Genomic DNA, 22,051 nt, shown 5'->3' on the forward strand with positions numbered 1-22,051 from the left:
CAATGGGATGGATTTAGATTAATCAACCCCCAAAATAGATATTTCGGAAAAAAAAAAGTGAATATTGTAAAGGCTACAATAATAGCTTAAGTTTTTAAAGCATTTGCCGACTTATTATTCCTCAAAGAAAGCGTAATAACAAAGTCCACAATAGTCAGCTTTTTCCATTCTTATATTGTAAAAGAGAGGATTTTTAATTAAATAAAAAAAATTAAAAATGCTTGACTTTGGAATAGAAAAACCCAAGGATTTTCTAAGAGAAACTTTAATTTAATTTCTAAAAGAAAGAATTTTATTTTAGTGAAAAGGAAATGTTTGACTTTAGGAATAAACAAACCCCTAAGATTTTTTTTATATTTATTTTTTGCTAAGAGAAATATTAAAAGAATATGTTTTAGAATTAATTTAGCAAATGACTGCTTGGAAAAGATTTTTAAATGGTTTTTGTTACTTGCAAAAAGTCTTAACACCAAAAGTGAAAAGTTGGTATAAAGAAAACTTGTAACTTTGCCACTTTCTGTTTGGTATAATGAAATAAAATGTCTCTCACAAAAATATGTCTTGAAAAGTTTGGTCTGTAATTTTTTTTGGTTAAATATATATTAAGGTAGGTAACTTCTTCTAGTAGAACAAGATGGAGATAACTTTTCAGTATTAAAAACATATTTTTATATGAATATAAATACAAGTTGCTCAAACATGAGTTGAAACTGATTACAACATCGTATCCAGCATAATCACACAAGTTTGGTCCAAAAAGAATAGAGAGGCTTTTTCTGATAGACCCTCGGCTCAAGAAAAGGTATATAAAAGCATATCAAAAAAGAATAACGGAAGTGAAGAAATCATGACAATATACTACCAAAGCCTCCTGGGAAAAGGAACAGTAACTACAATAAATAGCGTAATAATTGAAGCACAAGAGCAATAAATTGAAGGACAACAAAACTACAGGAGATGTGTTAAAACTGATTGTTCACTAATAATTCAATATACCAAAAATGGCACCTGACAAAGACTAACATAAAACTACTTGATCTGCCTCAAATGAGCGCGATTTTTGTACAAAAACTAATCGAAAAATGTTGACAGATACAAAATTGCAGCTCCAAGTACAATAAGAAGAAAAAACTAATCAGATGTGATATATGTGACTGCTTAACAAAGAATTGTTTGCTACTGTTGCTCTCTTACCAAATTTCATGTCATTTTCCTATAACAAGAAAGTTTTTAGCTCCATGGCATCCACATTAGTATAAAATTCAGTCAAACACATACTAAACAGTCATAGATAGTGTGCTGAACTCCATTTGCCTTAACTTGCACTCTGCTAATCATACGGACATGGAAGATAGCGGAAAACCTCTTTCCTAATCAAAGCAGTTGGAGAAAATATCAAACAGATCAACATCAAAGCAACCATAAACATAAGTTGTTACTTAAATTACAATGAAAGCAACAGAGTAATCTTTCCGTTTTCTTAATTTTGGGAGGATGGTGGGGTAGTGGTTGGGAGAGAGAAGGTAACAGACAGACAAGACACTCACCGGATAGAGTTAGTCTAGTCATCCTCTGATTCTAGTTGTCCTCCGAATTTCCTCAATGCAAGAGAATATATTGCTTTCCGTTTCATTAACTTTCCACTTGCTACCAACTTGACTGCCTGTGATCAAATGATATCTTTTAGGTAGTGAAGATCAAGGTTCAAATCATACAAAGACTAAGTGTTGCAATGACAAAACTTCTGCGATGTAAATATCACCTAACTACAAGTTGCATCTCAATGAACCGTTACAGAGCGTTATTAGGTAAACCCAGCCATGTCCATCAATTTGTTGCTAAATATTGTAAGATGCAGTATCATTGTCAAGTATATATTTATATCATTCTAGTTACATTCACTTAATGATATTTAGTTTCCTCCTTGCAGAAAAGAATATAAAACGATGTGCAAGGAAACACATGCCTGAGCAGCAAAACTGCTCTTCTAACTATAGACTTAAATCATCAGTAAAATGAGAGATCAGAGAGGTGTTTTGAGACAAATTCTCCATATAACAGCAATATCATTTACATATTTACTTGAAATTTGTTTTGATTTAATCAAGTTAACAACGAAAATGAGTAAAAAAATAGGATTTACAACAAATTGATGTGACACAGCTTCTGAATTTTTGAGCAAGTGAATTTGCAGACATGGTTCTTTCATGGAATTAGACACAAAATTTTGATGGTAAAATGTAACTAAAGTAAACACCAAGAGAATGGGATGGTAGGTGGAGAGTTACTTATTAAACAAGACCATAAGTTACTGAAATTTCGGTTAGTATAAGAAGGTAGAAACAAGGCAAAGTAGAAACAAAACTCGTGCTTAGAAAACAAAAAATAAGTATCAATGTTAGGCGACCCAAGAGAATTTTATTAACAACTCCAGAAAAGTTATTTATATAGACATAGTAGAAGGATCTTTTCAGTAATATCAAAGGTGCCTCCTCAATAGATTTTAATTCAATAGAGGATCATACTTCAAAGGTACTGAAATTTTGTATGGTATAAAAATATAGAAATTAGGCAAACGAGAAAGAAAAATCATGCTTATAGAACAAAATGGAAGTCTAACACTATAGCTGACCCATAAGAATTCCATTACATCTCCGGAAAAGTTATTTTTATGCAGAACGAATCTTTTCAGTAATATCCAAGGTGCCTACTCAATGTATTTTAACTCGACTAGTCCTCATGTGTGGGTTTTTTGTTCTCAGATATATTATAAAATATTGGAAACTCGATGGACTATAATCCTTCACAACCTAGAAGAAGAGAGCCAGCAAAAAAACCTTCCAAACCTTTACCAGAAATTAGAATGACCAAATAAATTTAAGAAAGTTGATCAAAATAAGTACGTAATTGACTCCTTAAGTCTCTCTGAACAACTTCGAATTAAGAGATTTTCAAGATAAGTGTGGTAACTATTAATCTTAACTAAACTATGTGTTTGAATATGTATATACAATCCTATTCTAACACTATGTAAACACTCAGGAAAATTTCGATTTCTCTACAGAGTAAGATCTGAAGAAACAAAATCTGCACATTGGGAAAAGTTAACTACCATTGAAAGAGAATGTCCCTCCGCAATCAGCTCCCTCAACTCGTTCTCCAGCTGGGACTCTGATGGGCCCTCATCTGTACTGGTCGTTTTGCCTTCAATCAAGAAAGTAATTTCACCCTTCGGTTGGTGCGCCAAGAAAGCCTCTTTTGCTTTGTCAATGGTGCCACGCCAGAACTAATCAATTTGAATAACAATACTTAAGTTAAGACACCAGGAATAACATGAGGTAAGTACAATAGTGATTTCTTCCCTTTGTCCTTTTGCAGTGAGTCGCTTCTTGTCAATTGAACAGCTCAAAAAGATTTTTAAATCACTGACAAGGTTGCAGCGTTACATGCGAAGATGCTTCACTAATTTAAACATCAGAGCATTAATTCAGCGTAGGAAGATGTGTGTGTATTCGATCCACAAAGTCTCAAATACTTAGTATAGTTATGATGCATAAAATGACTGGTAGACTGGTCAATGAGATGATCAATTTTTTATGTCTATAATGAGATTAGTTTCTTTCTTGAGGAGAGTGAGCCGCCCCCTTTCTGTATCTTTTAAAATTCTGTTTACAGTGTAGGTAGCTACCTTTTTTAATAATTCAAATCAATCTTACTAATTATACAAGCCAGTGCTGACATACAACAAGAGAGTACACCGGAAAACACGAAAGCTTAACCAACATATGAACTATTTTATAGTGTTGAAACACACAATACACAGAGAGGAAAACCCAACCCGGTATTCTTCCAGAAGAAACAAATATTACTGTCTACCCCTCTTCGAAATATCTGTGAGCTCACTTATTCCTCTTCCAGTTTAGATAGTTACTTATGCACTAGCTTCTAGATATAACAAGCATGATAATGAAAAATGGAAACTTCCTGGGATAGAAAGCTTAATTCATAAACTTACCTCCTCATGAACTTTGGTCATCTCCCGAGCCATGACACACTGCCTACATTGAAGCATAAAATGTAAAATAGTAACATGTGAAAGTAACTGAATTGTAAAAGTGGAAGAATGAATTCTTCTTCCCTAATTGACTTTTATATTTTTGTGAGAAGGGGGAAAGGGGGAGCTCGGTGGAGGGTGGGGAAATGTTTACACCCTCTCCCCTGCATGTTGAGGTCCCTCCGCCAACTTAAGGAAGCAAAATTACTACAGCAAATTTCTGAAATTTAGCAAAGAGGAACGAAGCAATTGCAACCACTGATTACCATGCCATGCAGCTAACCAAGGTATGATGAGGATATTTATTTTTTTTGAAATCAGTAATTTTGTATCATTTCAAGGATCAAAACAGTACTTGGGTAGTACTGAAACCATATTTACAATAGAGCTCTAGTGTGTTTCCTCTATAGCTATAAAGAATCTAGAACATCTTAGATTTAAGTGTAAGTGTCAGTTCTTATTTGATACAAGGAGTGTCAGGGGCATTCTTAGATTTGTGCACACTATAGTTGAGTATAAAACCATGAACAAAAGAGATTTACCTACTCTCACCAAATATAGCAGCAGCCTCTTCAAGAAATTGAGAAAGCTTGTGAGGTGGAATGAAGAAGATTTGTGTGGCTGATTCATTTGCTGAAAGTATCAGCCTTTCCTTCCTCGAAGAATTATGTTTTGGAAGAAAACCAACTGCATAATGAGTCAACATGTGAATCAATTTTACTATATTTCACTCAATATCTTGAAATTTAGAAACTAAAAAACACAGTGTATCAGAGCATTACCAAATGAGAACTCGTTCGTAGGTAAGCCAGAGGCTGAAAGAGCAGTTACCACAGCAGAAGGCCCAGGGATGGGAACAACAGGTATATTTTTATCCGCGCACAGCTTAGCCTATAATTTAAAAAATATTTCACATGCATATCTTTCAATAGACAAGATGTGGGACGTGAAGCCTGAGAACCTAATTACTGCACTTTCCGCAAATATATAGAGAATGTTCACGTCAAAATATTCCGCACTGTATGTCACAACCATGGTTCTAATGGTACACAAACAACTACTAATGATACATAACATCGAATGATATTCAACACAATTGGAAGTAAGAATAGAACGATACATAAGATCATATCAAGGATTTACTTGCTCACCAGTTCCATTCCAGGGTCACTGATGCATGGTGTGCCAGCATCACTGATCAGGGCGACAATTTCACCATCCTGTAATTTCCTCAGCACCACTTGTGCTCTTTGAGACTCGTTAAACTTGTGATAACTGAGCTGAAACCTCAAGTTTATTCCTTGACACAAACAAGCACTCTAAGAAAAGCACCAAGCATAACCCAAAAGTGACTTACAAGAGGAGTTTTAATGTTGTAATAGTGCAGCAATTTTCCAGAATGCCTTGTATCTTCTGAAAGAATCACATCTGCTGATTTCAAAACCCGCAAAGCCCTGTAAGCATCGAAAAATTCACCAAAAAGGCAAAGAATATAGAAGAAAGAAAAATCTTGAAATCCAGATTTCAAGATTAGAGCTTCAAAAACACCAATAATTAATCCATCCCTACGCAGAGGCAAATACATGTAATGTTTGCGAACTTATTCTAAATACAATTCAAATTGTTCAACTATAATATCTGTTAATACTTTTATCCAACACATACAGAGAAACCTCTAAAGTTAGAAAACTCATATTAGAATGAACTAGGTCCAAATGAACAGAACCTGAAGATTCATGCATATAGCAAACCCTCGACTAGCTCAGGAATGATATGCAATAGTAGTTGATGTATAACATCCACGAAACTTTACAGGTGTAATGCTATTCTTCCACGTTGTGACATTAGGTTTGAACTTAGGGGTCGTTTGACAGAACATATTAAAAACGACAATACATATATTAGTCATGGTATAATCCAATCCTTTGTTTGGTAGGATTTTCAGTATATGTATAAACACCCTATACAATATTATAGGGTGTATAACTAAACAAGGACTATAAATCGTTTGGTGTGAGGGATAAAAATAAATAGTGATGGGATAAAAAATTTGTATCTTGTTTGGTTGTCATGTTGGGATAACTTATCCCACCATTTATATCATACTGACCATATACATGGTGGGATAAGTTATCGCGGGATAGTTAATCCCAGGATAACTAATCCTGGGATAACTTGTTCTCAACCAAACGACCCCTAAATACATGGATAAACATGGTTAAAGACAGAACTTCCCTTAATACACCAAACCAAATAGTGAATAAGATATAACTAATCTCCACATTACTAATACTACACAGTTTATTCAGTACTATTCTTATACACTCTACCAAACAATGTGTGTCTTCATGCATTTACTCAGCTATAATGCATAGTTCAGGCCAAAGGGGCAGGGTGGGTCTGTACTAGCTGTTGTCATGCTCCATTTAGTAAAGTATCCAAGTGATTTACCTGAGAGTAATATCTTCAAGATTGCCAATTGGGGTTCCCACAAGATACAAACCTGGTTTCAAAGGGGACTAAAACAAAGGGTAAAAGGAATTAATTCACACTAGAACTAGCTCAGAAAGTCAAAAATTGAAATCAAGAAAGACAAAGATAGAAACTTTACTTGTTTAGAGTTTGATGGCTGATGGTGCAGTTCATCAGGGGTATCAGCAGTGGAGGTTTGAGCAGTGTTAGAATAGAATGAAAGGGTGAAATGTCTAGGGAGAGTGGAAGAAAGAAGGGAAGGGAAGGGTTGCAGAGATTGAGTGAATATTGGAAAAGGGCACCTGTAAAACTGCTGCCGGGGAAATGGGGTGAAGACGGAGGAGGATAACATGGCTATGGGATTATAGCGCCGTATCACCATTCTTGATTCTTCTATTCCAGAAAAACAAGAGCCCTTTTGCAGATTACTTGAAATTTTGGGGGGATTTCCACTGATTAGAAATTTAGCTAGCATCCAAATTTAGTCCGAGCTCCACACACATAATAGAAAAAAGGGTGTGATCCGTATCGAAAAAATATTTTCTTGAAAAATAACTAATTTCTTACTTAATTTTGTGTCCAATAAGAATATATCCTTATATAGTGTAGCAAAACAGTATAAAAGAATAGATATGTGATGGGGTGCGAAGTGAAGTTCAGGGTATTAAATGGTGGAGAAGATATAATAAACTTAAAATGATATTTATGAAACTTATTTTTGCTATGTGCATTAAAAAAGTTACTTCCCTAATCTTACAGAAATTTTCGAAAAAATATTGACCTAACAAACATCCTCATTCTTGATTATAAGGATGAAGTACTACTTCATTGCTAAGGATCTTTAGGGTAGGAAATACTAGTGACTACTGATTTTTAATAAGAGTTGGATGCATAATTTAAATTCATTGTAATCTATCTAAATTATGTAGTTGTTCTCTCGTGAAATATATATTAGTACTAGTTATGTGAAGAATTGCATTATCTAAAACGATAGAACATAGAATGGTATAAGCTAATTTGGAACATAAATCTTAAATCTTAAACATAGTTTTGTGAATATAAATAATCTACCAAATTTGGAGTTTTAAGCTTTTGGCTCAACACCTCAAGGCAACAACAACAAACCTAAGTGTAGTCCCATAAGCGGGTTCCAGGGAGGGACCTTACACCTCTACCTCGTGGAGGTACAACATATGTTTTTACCGAAAGACACTAAAAGTTTTTGGTTCAACACCAGGCAATGATTATAAAGTGTTGCAGTTACGTTCAGAAAATGACCACAAAGGTTGTAAGCTTAGCAAAGCTTGTATTTCATATGCAGAGAATCAAGCACTGGAAAGTCATATACACTTTCATAGTAGAACTTTTAACTCCCAACTTTTAATCAAGCAAAGCAAAGTTAGATACATAGGTACATCGCACGCTAAGGTGGACGATAAAGGGCTGGGTTTTAAGGCCACAGCTATTATAGCATAAAACACAATTTTCCAACCTATGCTTCTGTATCACATTCAACCAGAAGCACTAACACTGCTATACAAGTAAAGGCTGCTTAATAGCAGCTATAAAATTTTGCTCAGCATAGAATGCAAACTGGCAAATTCAGAATGTCGGTTGTTCTTCTATTACTATTTGTTTTATAAACCAAATTCTCTTTGCTTTTTGGGAGGGAAAAGAGAACTTTTCAGTTGGCATGGGAGTTGGAGTCACTACTGTTGCAATCATGTGTAGCTAATGTTACTACACTTTATCGTCATGGAACCACCATCTCGTCTCCTTGGGAGACCTGCCGTTTTTGCAGTTCTTCACATAGCGATCGTTGTCTGCAGGACGTTGCTGTTAAAACCCCAAAACAGGCAAGGTAAATATGAGGTCTTGATCTCAAAAGGTTAAAAGTCCATGACAAATGTAAAATTCAATTGAAATGTAATGCTAACGAACCTTCACAGTTGAGCTAGACAACATTGAGAGAATGCTGATGCAGATGGAACTTACAGTCATGGCAGGGGACCATGAATCATACAGGATATCTGCAATCAACCAGCACCAACACAACAGTCAATACTGAATCATACATATTATTACACATTTTTTCAGTTGGGGTGTTGGCATATTATGACAACTCTATAACCAAAATCCTGTGCAGCACATAAATAGACATCATACAGAGTAATAGTCAACCATATAATACATAAGTCTGTTAGTTGGAGAAGCGGGTGGCGTGCTACAGAAATAAGTCATACTCCTCTTAAGTAGAATTGACAGATATAGATCAGTTTAAGATCATAACATGCTCATGTTTCTGTTCAGCACAGTAAGTTTGTGTTTATCTGAAAGTATCAGGTCTAGCTTGTGGATTGTGGCTCCAAAACCAAAGAGCTAGACATTCCAGAGGAGCCAATGTACAAGCTGATGACTAAAGAGTCTATTCCCCACCAACATGTTAGCTCTGCTCGTACGCACTACATCAGCCTGGTCTTTGCAAAATCAGTATTCTACAGCACCACCTGACACCTCTTCCAACAGAGCATGTTACAGAGGTGTCTACCTAAATAACATGGCAGTATCAGCAATAAAGGTTAACTAGCCATACTAGTGACTACTAGCTAGAAAAATTCAGGCCCCCAATGACCACCACACCACAACCCACACTCTTCTCACAATAAAAGATAAATAAGAACAAAGTGGATAAAGACAAAGTATAACAATGCGAAGAGAACAAGAGGATGATGCCAAGTACACAACATAATAGTTTATAACCTTGAGCTAAATGATGCCAACATGTAGAAGGATGAGCTAGTCATGGAATTGGGAATACAAGAATCCATCAACTCCTAAACATGCTAAAATAGGAGAGTTATTGCTGCAATTCATGAACCCCAGGATTACCTTTTTTTATAGCCGAGAAACCCCAAGGGCCAAGTAGTGCACGATTCGAAACTCAGTAGATAATGGACCTGGGTTTTTCTACCCATCTCCACTTACCCGGGATTACTTTATAAACTTGTGAAGAGAATTTAACAAATGATTATGATACATAGTTTAAGAGGAATTTTCCACGGTACAAGAATATTACCAGGAAACAAGAAAACTAGTTGTAGAATAATTATAGAATCGGCGCTATAATATACTACTTCCTCCATTTCATTTTATGTATCTTAGATTGACTGACCACAAAGTTGAAGGTGTGTATAACATACCAAAAGTACCTTATGAATCTTGCGGTCATAAAATGGTATGCCGTTCTTATAAAGGAGTGTCATTATGTGTAAAATAGGAATCAAAGATCTGACCAAGCGGGTCAAATTTAAGCTTCAAAATATCCAGGAGATGTTAAACGTTAATTTATTTCATATTCATTTCCACAAACATGAGTTCAACACACACATACACAAACGAAAGAATGCACCACAAGTCCACAGAGCCAAATCAAAATAACCATATATAGGCTAGATTTCATCTTTACTCAACTTGCTTGTTGAGAAGCAACATACTAGTACACGAAACAAAATAAAAACAGAGAACCATAATCAAGGAAGCAACAGGGGCAACAGCATGACACTTAGCACAATTGCAATCAAATAATCGTACTAATTCAAGATACCGTTGTGAAACAGCCATGCTGAGGAAATAGGGGGAAAATGCTTCTCAGTTCTTACTCATCTCAGGTTGTACAGTTATAAGATATATGCAGTTTCTGTTCCTTACATATTCAAGTGCCACATAGATTACTTTACGCTATTGCATCGTAGTAAGCAATTAAGACCAAATGAGCAAACAAATGTTTTGCATAAGATGGGAAAACAAACCTAAACAGATATGTCCATTGCTATAAATGTGAGGATGCGATGGAGCTGGATGGATAAAAACAACCTGTCAAGTCAAGAGATAAAATAAACTTTTAAAGAAGAAAATTACTATATCAAACAAGCAAACTAATATTTTGCATTCCAAACATACGACAACAGGAATCAGTCTCCCCATTGAAGTATTTAAAGCTGTTAAACCAACACAAAAACACAAATATATATTAAAGTATTTCTATTAGTTTATGATAGCAATAAAGAATTCTCTCAAGTATTCCCTTTTAAATCAATGTTGCACTTCACCAAACTGAAAAAATCTAGAAATTTCTTCATATAGCAACTGATAATATCTACTGCTTATATCTTCAACCAAACAAAATTTTGATCCTAAAATTAAGCTACAAAAACAGCAAGACAAAATTTTCTTCATAAATTATACTAAATAAAAAAGAGGAAAACTCACTTGAGGGGCTTCCATAGGGTAATGCTCAGGAAAATCAACCTGAAGCTGATACATCTCATTAGCATACAAAGTTCCTGGTGCCCCATTCACTTCAATGATCCATCTACCACACAAAAACACAAGAAATCCAAACAATTCATGAAAAAAACCAATAAAGCTGAAATCTTTTTCCTTTTTCCAATCTACCCTTTTCTTGAAATTCAACACAAAAATCAATTTCAGAAAGAAAAAAAAAGAGCAAATAATACCTTTGAAGATTATCAGTAACTTTGTGTTTAAATCCAGCAGGAGGATTAACCTGCCATTCCATTAGCTCTTTTTGCAACCGATTACAAGCGATCTTGCTCAAAACCTACTACATTTCAACTCAATCAACAACCCCATTTTACCAAAACAAAAAAAAAGTTCATATAATTCATAAAAGATTCAAATTTTTTTAACAAATAGACATAAAAACAAACCTTGCGAGATGAAGCAGAAGGACTAGTCATGGCGTCGATGGGGTGTGAGTTCTTACAGGAAGAGAAAAAGATGAAAAAAGGAACTGGTCTGCGTAGAGTGAACGTCGAGTGGATTAATTTAAGTAAAAATTTATTGGGGGATATAAAATGTAAGTGATGAGAAATTTTAGGGGGTTGTTTTATAATTATGAAAAGTAATTGGGTGATTTTGTAAATTAAAAAAGAAGGAGATTTTGTTTCAGTAAGTGATCAAATCGGGTCAATGGGGTTTTTTCTGGTGAGATGGATAGTCACGTGAGTTTCACCGTTAGATTTGGACACGTGGAGAATGTTGTAGGAGGAGTCACGTGACAAAAGGTCCACGTGGGATTTTGGAAAAAGTTTATTCGTTTATTGGATGTTAAAAAGTTTTACATATCTTTTATTTTTTGATGCATTAGATTTGGAATAAAGAAAAAAAGATTTGGTCTAGATTTGACATTTTTGTTTGATTCCATATATTTCACATTTTAATTTACATTTTATCTTTTATGTCATACAAAAAGTAATTACGAACTCAAATTACATGTTAATTTAGTTGGTTGGTTAATTAAATTTGATCTTATTCATGATGAGGTTCTTATTTTATAAAATCACTACGAGTTGTTGTTTTACGGTGTTGCTCGACCTAGTTTAATGTCAATTATTATATATTTAATCAGAAAAGCTTAGTCCAAACCACCAATCCATGAAGTGGAGAGCTCACTTAAATCTATAAACTCATTAGTATTTATCTTTTTTAAATCAATAAGTGACAATTAGGACACAACATTGATTGATTTCATCCCAGAGTATGAAACGCGATCTTTCAAAAGACTTAAAACAACATATGCCAACAAATCTTTATATTGTATGAAATTTATTGATTTGGGCTTAAAATTTTGAAAACTAATTATGTATGAACTATTTTTATTAGGATTTTGTATTTTAAAGAGTTATCGAAAAAATAAAAAAATAAATATTTTCAACTATTAAACGAAATAAAAGGGAAAATAGACCGGGTTTGTCAAAGTCATAAGGTCTCAGACCAAAAGAAAAAAAGTCATAAGGTCTTATAAACAAATAATAAACAAAAAGAAATTCGACCTTAAAATATGAAGAAGAAAAAAGAGATCAAATTTCATTTATAGCAAATAGATTTTTCAAAATAACACTCTATGGGTATAATTTATATAATTACTTTTCATGGATATAGTTTAGTTTGCTATTAAGCATTTATTTTGTATATAACATTTTTTTTTTGTTAAAAATTTATACAATATTTATTTTTTAAATAAATTGAATCATGAGCGCTAAAAACGGCAACAAAAATTTTACATAATCCCATGATTTAAGCTAAACATACAAAATCAAATATTTTTTCCAAAAAAGAGTTCTACAGCGATAGAAAGTCCATAACATCTTGTCTCCTCAAACGACTGAAGTATCCCCTTAATCAATAATTTTGTATATTCAACGCCAGGTAATCGTTTCTTTCAAGGAAACTTAATGTTTTGAAGCGGCAAGAAAGTATACAATTGATTTGTATAGTATATAATTAAAATTTTGAATAACGAATAATTTTTGTTTTGTTGATTCTAATGTTTCGCAAAAATTTGTATTCGTTTATACAAGATTAGAGAAATCGTATATTAACAATTCTATTCTATTTTTTTGTTCGAAAAAAAGTTGAATGATACGATTTGTATTTATGTATTGTATATGATTCAAATACAATTGTGTTCTTTAATGCGAGTAGTTTTTTATATTTTATACGATTACTTATATGTATACATATATACATCAAGCAATTTGTATAAATACATATCAATATACAAGTGTGATTTAGGCAGAACCTATACATAGACTTCAAAAATAAAAATTGTATATAACTAACAAAATATACAAATATCAATATACAAAATTGGATGTTTGCGCATGAATCTAATTCCCTATAAAAAAAATTAAAGATACAAAATGTTTCAGTTAAGTGTTGCATATTATTATATGTTTTTATACAAAACTAAAACACTTGTATAAATAAGTTATATTTGTATTTGCATTTTCTTTGTATATAACTATAAATTTATATGTATATGAGTATGCGTATATGAATATAGTACTTAAATATACAAAATATACAAATACCTCAAGCAATATTTGTATATATTAACTCAATATACAAATCACTATATACATATACTTCAAGCAATTTGTATAAACACAAATCAATATTTACAGATGTGATTTAGGCAGAAAACTGTATATAAACTTCAAATCAAAAATTGTATATAACTAACAAAATATATAAATATCAATATACGAATGTGATTTAAGCAAAAAATATACATATACACTTCAAGCAATTTGTATAAATACATATCAATATACAAGTGTCATTTAGGTAGAAATTATACATAGACTTCAAAATAAAAATTGTATATAACTAACAAAATATACAAATATTAACATACAAAATGTGATTTAAGCAGAAAATAAACATACACTTCATGCATATCATGTTCCTAATGTTCTTCAGATTTGTCAATTTCCGATGAAGTAGATCCACTCTCCTCTGAATCACTGTTTATGACTTTTTTCTTACTTCCTCCTTCAACAATTTTAATGCCACTAGCCTTCACGTTGTTGATGACTTTCTGAATTGTCATTGGGTCATTTTTTTCTTGGATCTCAATTCTTCAATAGATTGTTCATCTTGAACTTTTTTAGATTTTGCCATAGTACATTGATCTCAAAATCCTGAGTTAAACCCATTGAAAACGAAGGTGGATTGTCAACAACATTGACATGCAATGACATACCATACCTCTCGTATGGAGATGAATCATCCATTTTGATTTTCAAAAACTTATAATTTGATAAGAAAGAAAGATTTTATTTTTAAAAAAAAAATATGAAAAAACTAGCAAGCATAATACATATACAATTGATGAAGAAGGAAAAAACAAAAAAAATGGATTCACCCACAATTTTGACGGTTACCTGCGAAAATTGAAAGCACGACTGGAGGGAGGAGGTGAAATTTACTCAATTCAAAATTCAAATTAGAAGTGGAAGAGTGATTTTAGGAGAAAGATATAGAATGTGGATAGGAGAGAGAAAATTGATTCTGTATAAAATTTAGAGCCGTCAATATGGGCTAGGCCCGTTGGGTCGGCCTGGCCTAACCCAAAATTTAATAGGGCTGGGCTAAGATTTTTAGAGCCCATTTAAGAAAAGGGCTTTTTAGCCCGGCCTAAATAAGCCTGCTAATTTGTGGGGCTTGAGAAATATAGGTAGGGCCGGCCCGTGGGACAAATAATAAAAAAAAAAAACATAATATAATATTAAATTTAAAATTAAAGAGAGTCCAAAGTCAAAATCTATTTAATATTTAACTAATTGAAACCGCATATAAATTGCAGATGAAAATTCAGATGTTAAGACAACCTTGCCACAAGCTAATTCAGATATGCTTGATGAAGATGATCATGAAGTGTTGGATACGCCATAGATTTCATGATGTGTTAGATACGCCATAAGTTTCATAAATTTTTTTTAAGGAGTTTATTTTTAACTTTTTTTATGGTTGGAATATTGTCACATTTTTTGTGTTTTAATGTGACAAAACAATTAGGTTAATATTTCTATTTAGATATTTATACTTTTATTTGAAAAAACCTTAATAAATATTATAAAGATAATTTTATTTGTGGATTTGATTAACAAGTAGTAACATTAACACCATGTAATATTGTTTTGTCGCTATTTATGATAATATTTTTAAATTATAATTTATAATTTATTTTAATAATTCGACCGTTTAATATAATTTTAAAAAAGTGTGCTGGGCCGGCAAGCCTGTAGCACACGTACTTGTGGGCTGGGCCGACCGTTTTCTGGCCCACACCAAAAATGGGCTAGCCCGACCTGACCCGTAAAATGTCAAAGCCTGTATGGGTTAGCCCGGATGGGGTGGGTTAGCTCATATTGACAGCTCTAATAAAATTATATACAAAAGCATAAGAAGGTCTTTGTTGGTTCAGTATAGAAAGAGGTGGTGGGTCCCATTAATTATGGCAAAAAAACTGAAACTATAATTACTGACAGTAAATAAATTAAACTATACCCTTATTAATTAATTACTTAGGGATGTTTGCCAACTCACGTAATTTTCCCTTCATAAAATTAGATAGCAAACCCGTTAACATGGGCTCATCCACAAAGCATATCGAGAAAATGAGCCCATTTATAAAGGAAGCCCAATACGTATTGGGCCAACCGCAGCGATTAACAGAAAATTGGGTCCAGCCCAAGAAGCAAAATACGCACTAATCTACTGCAGAAATGGTGATTGATATACACAAATCTGTAACGCTATCTAAAAGGTCTATAATTTTATTTTATGTTAAAACGAAGGATCATTTACTAAACAATTATCTCGGAAAAGGGATAACCCGAGAGAGTTTTTCAAAAGTGTTCCCAATCTCGCTTTAATAGTATTCTCTTAACAATAATTCTAATTCGCAAATGCAAAGCTTCTCTAATTATTATATTTTTTGTGAGAACACAAGTCTTTTTCTTCTTTTATTATAATTTTTTGTGAAATATTCTTGAAGATGACCTCTTAATTGATACGTCATATTCATGAAGAAAATATGATGCCCTGCCAAATAATGCAAACTTTATGTGTGCAAAATGACAAAATTTTGGTACCAACCACTCCTCAACCGTACTACACTTTAACAAAGAGAAAAAAAAAACGAAGAAATTACGAATTCCTAATATAAGTAAATACATTTACGCACGCGATATTTATATAAATTTATTATAGAAAACGTATTACCTTTGAAATTGGAATCTTCTATACAAATTAAAATTGGTCGTCAAATCACAAAGCAGATATCAAACATCTTTGCGTAGAAAAAAAAAAGAACATAGATTAAACTCGAAACCCAATCATTGGGACGAAGATTTCTTCTTTACTAAATAATTAAGTGAATTAATAATTTTTGCTCTTTTTTCCCACTTGATATGTACATAAAATACACTAAACATGATACTATAAAATCTACAACTAACTAATTCTGATCTCAACTAATCCTAAATCCTAATTAATAACTAATACCAATTAATTAATAGCTAATCAAACGTCACCAAGTAGCAATATTAGGATTAAAAGAAGGCATAAAAATCTTTTGGCCGGTTGCTAATATATGCCTTGGATCAAACTCTAATTTTCTTTGTTGAAATCTTGTCCAATATTTTTCTCCAAAATGGTCCCTCCATTCTCTTTGATTGTCATAATGAGGCAAATATTGTTTCACATTGATCTTTTCATCCTCACAAAACTTCAATATTTCATAATTTTGATTACTTAGGTAATCCAACGTTTGTGTCTCATCACCATTCTCCAATGCAGACCTCAAAAACGCGACCAAGTAAAACACATCTTCTTCTGGTGTAACTACCGAACTCCTATCGTCCCATCTGAAATACACATGATTTTTCGTAAGCGATAATTTTTTTTAAAAAATGAATAAATTTGTCGTATTAATTGGACTATATGGTACTAGAAGATGATTTTCGAATATTCATGAGTTGTTTTTTTAATGAGGTTAGGAAGTAGTAACTGTTACATAAGCCAAATAAAATTGGTCCCCTTAAGGAGGATCTTCCTGACAAGATCTTGAATGTTTAATTTGGACCATTTCTAATTATTATTGGATTTATTTGAAAATTAAAAAAAAGTTCTAATTATCCTAGCTGGAAAATCATGCATGTGTGCCACGTGTTTAGGTGGACATGCCACATATCATACGACAACGGAAATAAACCACTGACCACAAAGCATTGGAGTAGGATCTGTAGACAGTCGTGGAGTCATAATTTTTTTAAAAAAGGTTATAAATATAAAAAAGTAAATATACGAATAAACGAAGGAGTTTAACACCTATTATGTATACATAAATTAGTGATATATGTTCTATCAAAGGAAACTCGAATGAACCTCTAAACCTAGCTCCGCCCCTATATTTAGAGGGTCAAGGTTTTTGGTACATTTTTCTTTAAGAGTAATGTTCAAAGCAGACAATATCATATATTATTAAATGTATTTTTGAACTATTTTAACTTAATAATTCATATATAATATAACTCCAACTCAACACGTCAATTATATTCTCAACTCGACTCCTACTTTATTGACTTTGTCTTTATTCCTATATTGGATTCGTTGCTATTTACTAGACAAAATTATTTTACTGTTTGTTTGGTAGCTAGGACAAAACAAAATTACAGCAAAAACTCTGCACGAAAAAGTAGAAACTGAGGGATCACTTTTAAGCCATTTAGAAAGGTAGCTAGGGACCATTATTAACAAATGGACCATATACTATACGAATGTTTGTTGAAAAAATTGATTTTTTTACGTATTTCGTAATTTACGATAAAATTGAGAAAATTGGGTGAGATGTCTGATGAACATATAATCCAAATTTGTGAGTAGTATTCCATGACATGACATGGACATATCACTAGTTCTACAAAAGTTTGTGTCATGATGATGAGTAAATTAATGGCACAACAAAGTATGTATATAGTATATTCATATTCATTATACATAAATCATATACATATAGTGTTTTGTTGCATGCATGCAAGGACAATCAACGTAAGAAACAGACAGAGGTAGATGACTGTACAAATATATCATGCATGTCAACATATATATTAATAAATACTAATTGAGTGTTTTTTTCCAAACAGATTAAGTTTTTAGATGATATAGTCATACAATTCAATCATACATATTATTGTTGGATTTAACCCAGTATATTGTGTTTTACTATCATCATATTATAACATGTTGCAAAAGATTACCTATATGAACGAACAACCACACATGCTTTATACTAGTTATGAATGTGACAGAACTGAGTAGTTTTGGTCAAATTTCATACTTATATATATTAAAAATCTACTTAACTCATTCAGAATTCGCTAAATTGTCCTTTTTAATGTTCAGAACTTATTATAAATTAAAAATTCTGAATTGGAGTCAAGGGTATAAAAGTAAATTTACAAGGGACGAGAACTTACTTGTTTTTGTTCATAGGGTATATGAGTATTGGACCACTAGTTTTGTTTCCCAAAATGCCCTTAAATACTCCTTTATCAAACTCAGCAATTCTTGATTTTGGTACAAATAAGTTTAGCCATGGATGTGGCACTTCCCATAAACCTTTAGACCGGAGTTTTAACTCGGCCTTGTGAACCCGGTCCAAAAAATCCACGTAAGGAAGGTCCGTTCTGAACTCTGAAGCTGGTATATAATTTAATTTTTTCAATAATATTTCAATCTCCTGCATTTTCATTAAAAAAATATTAAGATTAAATAATAAAATCAAAGTACAAAAAAAATGAACTTTTTATCTTTATTTTAATGCAAACTCTAATTAAAAATTCAAAAAATTAACAGAATTATTAGACTTAGGGAATAAATATTGGTGGGTGGTCACTGGATGGCTTAGATATAATTAAATAATCATATATTATAGGAGTAATAAAATATAATAGTAATATTTTTTTAGAAAAATAATTTCTATCTTAGGATCTGATAGATTATGGAAGATCTTCCATGTTTTCTTGTGCATGTTGTGTTCCATCTTTTTACGTAAAATTCTGTCATCAAATAAAATAATTATACTTTAAAAAATATTTTGTTTAAAAAAAATTGTTTTGGATATGTACCGAACAGGAATAACGACAGATAAGCTTGGTAGAATGTTCTTATTTTTCTAATGTCAGAAATTAATTAAATAGCATACCACATTTCTTAGTCTTGCTAATCTAAAATTAGATTAACTAATTAGTCCAAGTCGTTTGGCTATCGACATGGAATATATAATAATATTTCATAAGATTAGTTATCTCACGCCTATTATTTTAGTATGAAATGATTTTTGGGAATAATGTATATCGGTAATCAGACACAAAATAAAATAATTTTGTATAGGTTATCAATATCTAAGAAGATTGAGTAGGTAAAATAAAAGAAGAAAAATAGGACTCTAAGGCATAGTATCGCCACCTATTAGCAAAAATACTAATTGTATACTTTACAGGCTTTATTCGCACTAAACATGCATTAATCAGAGAGCTAATTAAAGCTAAAGTTTATATAGCATCGATAGATCATCAACTTTATCCATCTTTTAATTTCAAATTAGCAATAGTGTGCATCATGTGTGAAGGAATCAAGAAACTAATTAAACTAAAAAAAAAGACACTTTTTTTTACTTAAGTAATCTATCAAGAAAACATAATAATGATGTAGCAACAATATAATATATTTAACCAAAATATGCATAATATTTTAATCAAGCTTAAGTTATATGCACTATAAGCATAAAATATTTTAACTATTTGGTCACTTATGTGAAATTTATAATCTTGAAAATAAGACGGATTATATAACCGTAATCTTATATCGTCGGTAGGGGTAAGATCTGCTTATATCTTACCCTCCGTAGATTTTATATTTTGCGAAATTATACGGAGTATGTTGTCGGTGTTATTATAATTTTCAATAGAATATAGTGGGAACAAACCTGATCAATGGTATCAGCATTTGAAAGGTGATAATTTTTGGTAATTTCCAAGCAATATAAAACACCTCCTTCAGCCTTGAGAGAAGAAATTTTCACAGGGTTACTTGGTGAGAAAAAAGAAGACCTCCAATTATTTATCAAACCTTCATCAACTATAACAAATCCTTCAACATAATCAAATTTTTGTGAAGCTGGTTTTCCATGCAATGATATTAAATATTCTTGGTCTTGTGTAAATGTTGAAAAATTGGAATATAGTACTCGAATCCACCTCACCTGCGTACACATTAAATAAACGAGTTTAGCTTCTACGTACTAAAAAAAGCAGAGTTGAATAGTAACCTATAAAATTAAAATAGTTTATTTGATACAACCATTTATGAGGATTTGTAATGTATTTGATTAAAAAATTTACGTTGACTATAAGCCTATTATAGTCAAGCGTAATTCACTAAATAAAAATTATGACAACATCACTTTGTGAAAATTAAATGTGATGTCAACATTAACAGTGACAACGGTTTTTAAAATGAAGTTGGAAAAAGCTACAAACAAAGGACCCATATTTCATTTCTCATATGTCATGAATTATGCCACCTCCTTTCGTGTCTTGTCCAAAAACTAATACTAAGAAGAAAAAAATTAAAGCCCCACCATGGAAAGTATAACAAGAACAATATACTCTTATTCAGTATAATTTCACAAACACAAGTAATTTATTCAGTTCGAAAAGAGTGAGATGTACACGGACTTTAATTAGTATAAGGTAGAAAAAAATATATGTATATACCCTTTGAGGAGCTTGTTCAAGTGCAATTCTTGCTCTTGTTATGATCCCAAATTGTCCTAATCCACCAAGAACGGCTTGAAACAGCTCAGAATTTTCTTTTTCTGAACATGTCAATAGCTCACCCTTACCTGTTTTCAAACATATGTCACATCAATTATGATAAAATGGTACTAATCATAAACTAATTTGTTTCCAATTTTATCTCAATAATTATGGCAATGATTTTAACATAATTATTGGTACTTGCTAATTACAATGATTATACCCTATAAGTAGCTAAGCTTAAAAACAAAACATCCCATGTGGTAGTACATCCACAATTTCATGAAGTACATATATCTAAACTAAACATATTCTGAAAAAATATATTAAAAAGGGTTCAAAATTAACACAAAAGGTATTGTTGGGGAAAAAAACCCCATCTATCCTGACATCCCATGTTATTGTTCTAAAGTTACATATCTGGCAAACCACTTTCTTTCATAACAAAAGCTATTACGAAAAATGAACTTTTTTCGTAAGATATATACACTGACAGTATAAAAAAAGTTAATCATACCTGTAACAACATCGAGTTCATGGACATTGCTAATTTGAGGGCCATGATTAAAAGCTTGACCACTAATTCCAGCATTAGAGAGAGTACCACCCACAGTTAAGTACAAATAATCAGTCCATGATTTCGGTGCGAGACCGTATTCTAATGTGGACGTCAACACATCAATCCATAACTCTCCACCCCAAACATCAGCGTACATGAATTTCTCCGAAATAGTTAACATCTTATTTTTCGAGCCGCCACCGCCGCTCATTTGAACCACAACGCCATTTGTCGTCATGGCTTGACCATTTATAGAATGTCCATGACCTCTAGCCGACACGGTGAACCCACGAGCCGAGTCGTACGCGGCCTTCACTAACCGCGCTACATCCTCGGATGTAGCCGGGTGAAGAACCGCCATCGGCTCGGCTTTATACACTCCGCCGAAATCAACCGAAGCGGATTGTAAATCGGCTGGAGCCACGCTGAGTTTCCCATTGAGCCCGAGCAGTAAAAGGTCATTCGGGTTAAAAGTAAATCCCACGGTAACAATTAAGCGACATATCGCTAACGTTAACAATAATTTCGTAGCCATAGTGAAACTAAAAATTGTAAAGAGGAAGGAGGAACTTGTTCGTATATAAAGGCGGATTCAAAATTTAAAATACCACGACTTTGGGAAAAGGGAACAAAATCTTGTGGCAGGAAGAGAAGTACCAGGATCGTCAGCAGAAGCGTGGGACTAACGTAAGACAGATTACACTTTAAAGATTTACCAAAATCAAAAACATGCAAAAGATTCTCAAAAATCCTTTTTTTTTCTCAAGAGCAAAT

At 32.5% G+C, this 22,051-nt stretch overlaps 3 protein-coding genes across 4 annotated transcripts; all 3 read right to left on the bottom strand.

The window, feature by feature from the left end:
• Positions 1 to 960: 960 nt before the first annotated feature.
• Positions 961 to 7,055, bottom strand: LOC102604808 (ribosomal RNA small subunit methyltransferase I). Its single transcript, XM_006341920.2, has 10 exons — positions 6,666 to 7,055; positions 6,506 to 6,573; positions 5,412 to 5,508; positions 5,206 to 5,334; positions 4,837 to 4,945; positions 4,597 to 4,741; positions 4,016 to 4,058; positions 3,113 to 3,286; positions 1,548 to 1,663; positions 961 to 1,370 (listed from the first exon to the last, which is right to left on the bottom strand). The coding sequence occupies exons 1-9, from the start codon at positions 6,999 to 7,001 to the stop codon at positions 1,562 to 1,564; spliced, it is 1,203 nt and encodes a 400-aa protein (XP_006341982.2). The 5' UTR covers positions 7,002 to 7,055; the 3' UTR covers positions 961 to 1,370; positions 1,548 to 1,561.
• Positions 7,056 to 7,876: 821 nt separating this feature from the next.
• LOC102605143 (probable ubiquitin-conjugating enzyme E2 16) lies at positions 7,877 to 11,369 on the bottom strand. Of its 2 annotated transcripts, none has more exons than XM_006341921.2 (6): positions 11,257 to 11,369; positions 11,044 to 11,147; positions 10,796 to 10,898; positions 10,336 to 10,399; positions 8,468 to 8,556; positions 7,877 to 8,362 (listed from the first exon to the last, which is right to left on the bottom strand). In XM_006341921.2, exons 1-6 carry the CDS (start codon positions 11,284 to 11,286, stop codon positions 8,267 to 8,269), a joined length of 486 nt encoding a protein of 161 aa, XP_006341983.1. In that variant the 5' UTR covers positions 11,287 to 11,369; the 3' UTR covers positions 7,877 to 8,266. The 2 variants fall into 2 exon arrangements, with proteins under 2 accessions (XP_006341983.1, XP_006341984.1); XM_006341922.2 differs by having other exon boundaries at positions 11,044 to 11,150; positions 11,257 to 11,355.
• A 5,058-nt stretch (positions 11,370 to 16,427) lies between these two features.
• CKX4 (cytokinin oxidase/dehydrogenase) lies at positions 16,428 to 21,812 on the bottom strand. Its single transcript, NM_001288028.1, is given in 5 exon segments — positions 16,428 to 16,764; positions 18,376 to 18,638; positions 19,887 to 20,162; positions 20,677 to 20,804; positions 21,236 to 21,812. Coding segments are annotated over 5 exon segments (1,581 nt in total).
• Positions 21,813 to 22,051: the final 239 nt, after the last annotated feature.

The sequence above is a fragment of the Solanum tuberosum genome, unplaced genomic scaffold, assembly GCF_000226075.1.
Source record: "Solanum tuberosum cultivar DM 1-3 516 R44 unplaced genomic scaffold, SolTub_3.0 scf00032, whole genome shotgun sequence".
Classification (NCBI taxonomy): Eukaryota; Viridiplantae; Streptophyta; class Magnoliopsida; order Solanales; family Solanaceae; genus Solanum; species Solanum tuberosum.

Coding starts and splice junctions, on each gene's coding strand:
- LOC102605143 (XM_006341921.2), bottom strand. CDS start 11,286: ATGACTAGTCCTTCTGCTTCATCTCGCAAG. Junction 10,899..11,043: donor GTTACTGATAATCTTCAAAG/GTATTATTTGCT, acceptor TTTGTGTGGTAG/ATGGATCATTGAAGTGAATG. Junction 10,400..10,795: donor ACCCTATGGAAGCCCCTCAA/GTGAGTTTTCCT, acceptor TTGACTTGACAG/GTTGTTTTTATCCATCCAGC.
- LOC102604808 (XM_006341920.2), bottom strand. CDS start 7,001: ATGCTAGCTAAATTTCTAATCAGTGGAAATCCCCCCAAAATTTCAAGT. Junction 4,742..4,836: donor TACGAACGAGTTCTCATTTG/GTAATGCTCTGA, acceptor CTCATTATGCAG/TTGGTTTTCTTCCAAAACAT. Junction 1,664..3,112: donor AGGGACATTCTCTTTCAATG/GTAGTTAACTTT, acceptor ATTTGATCACAG/GCAGTCAAGTTGGTAGCAAG.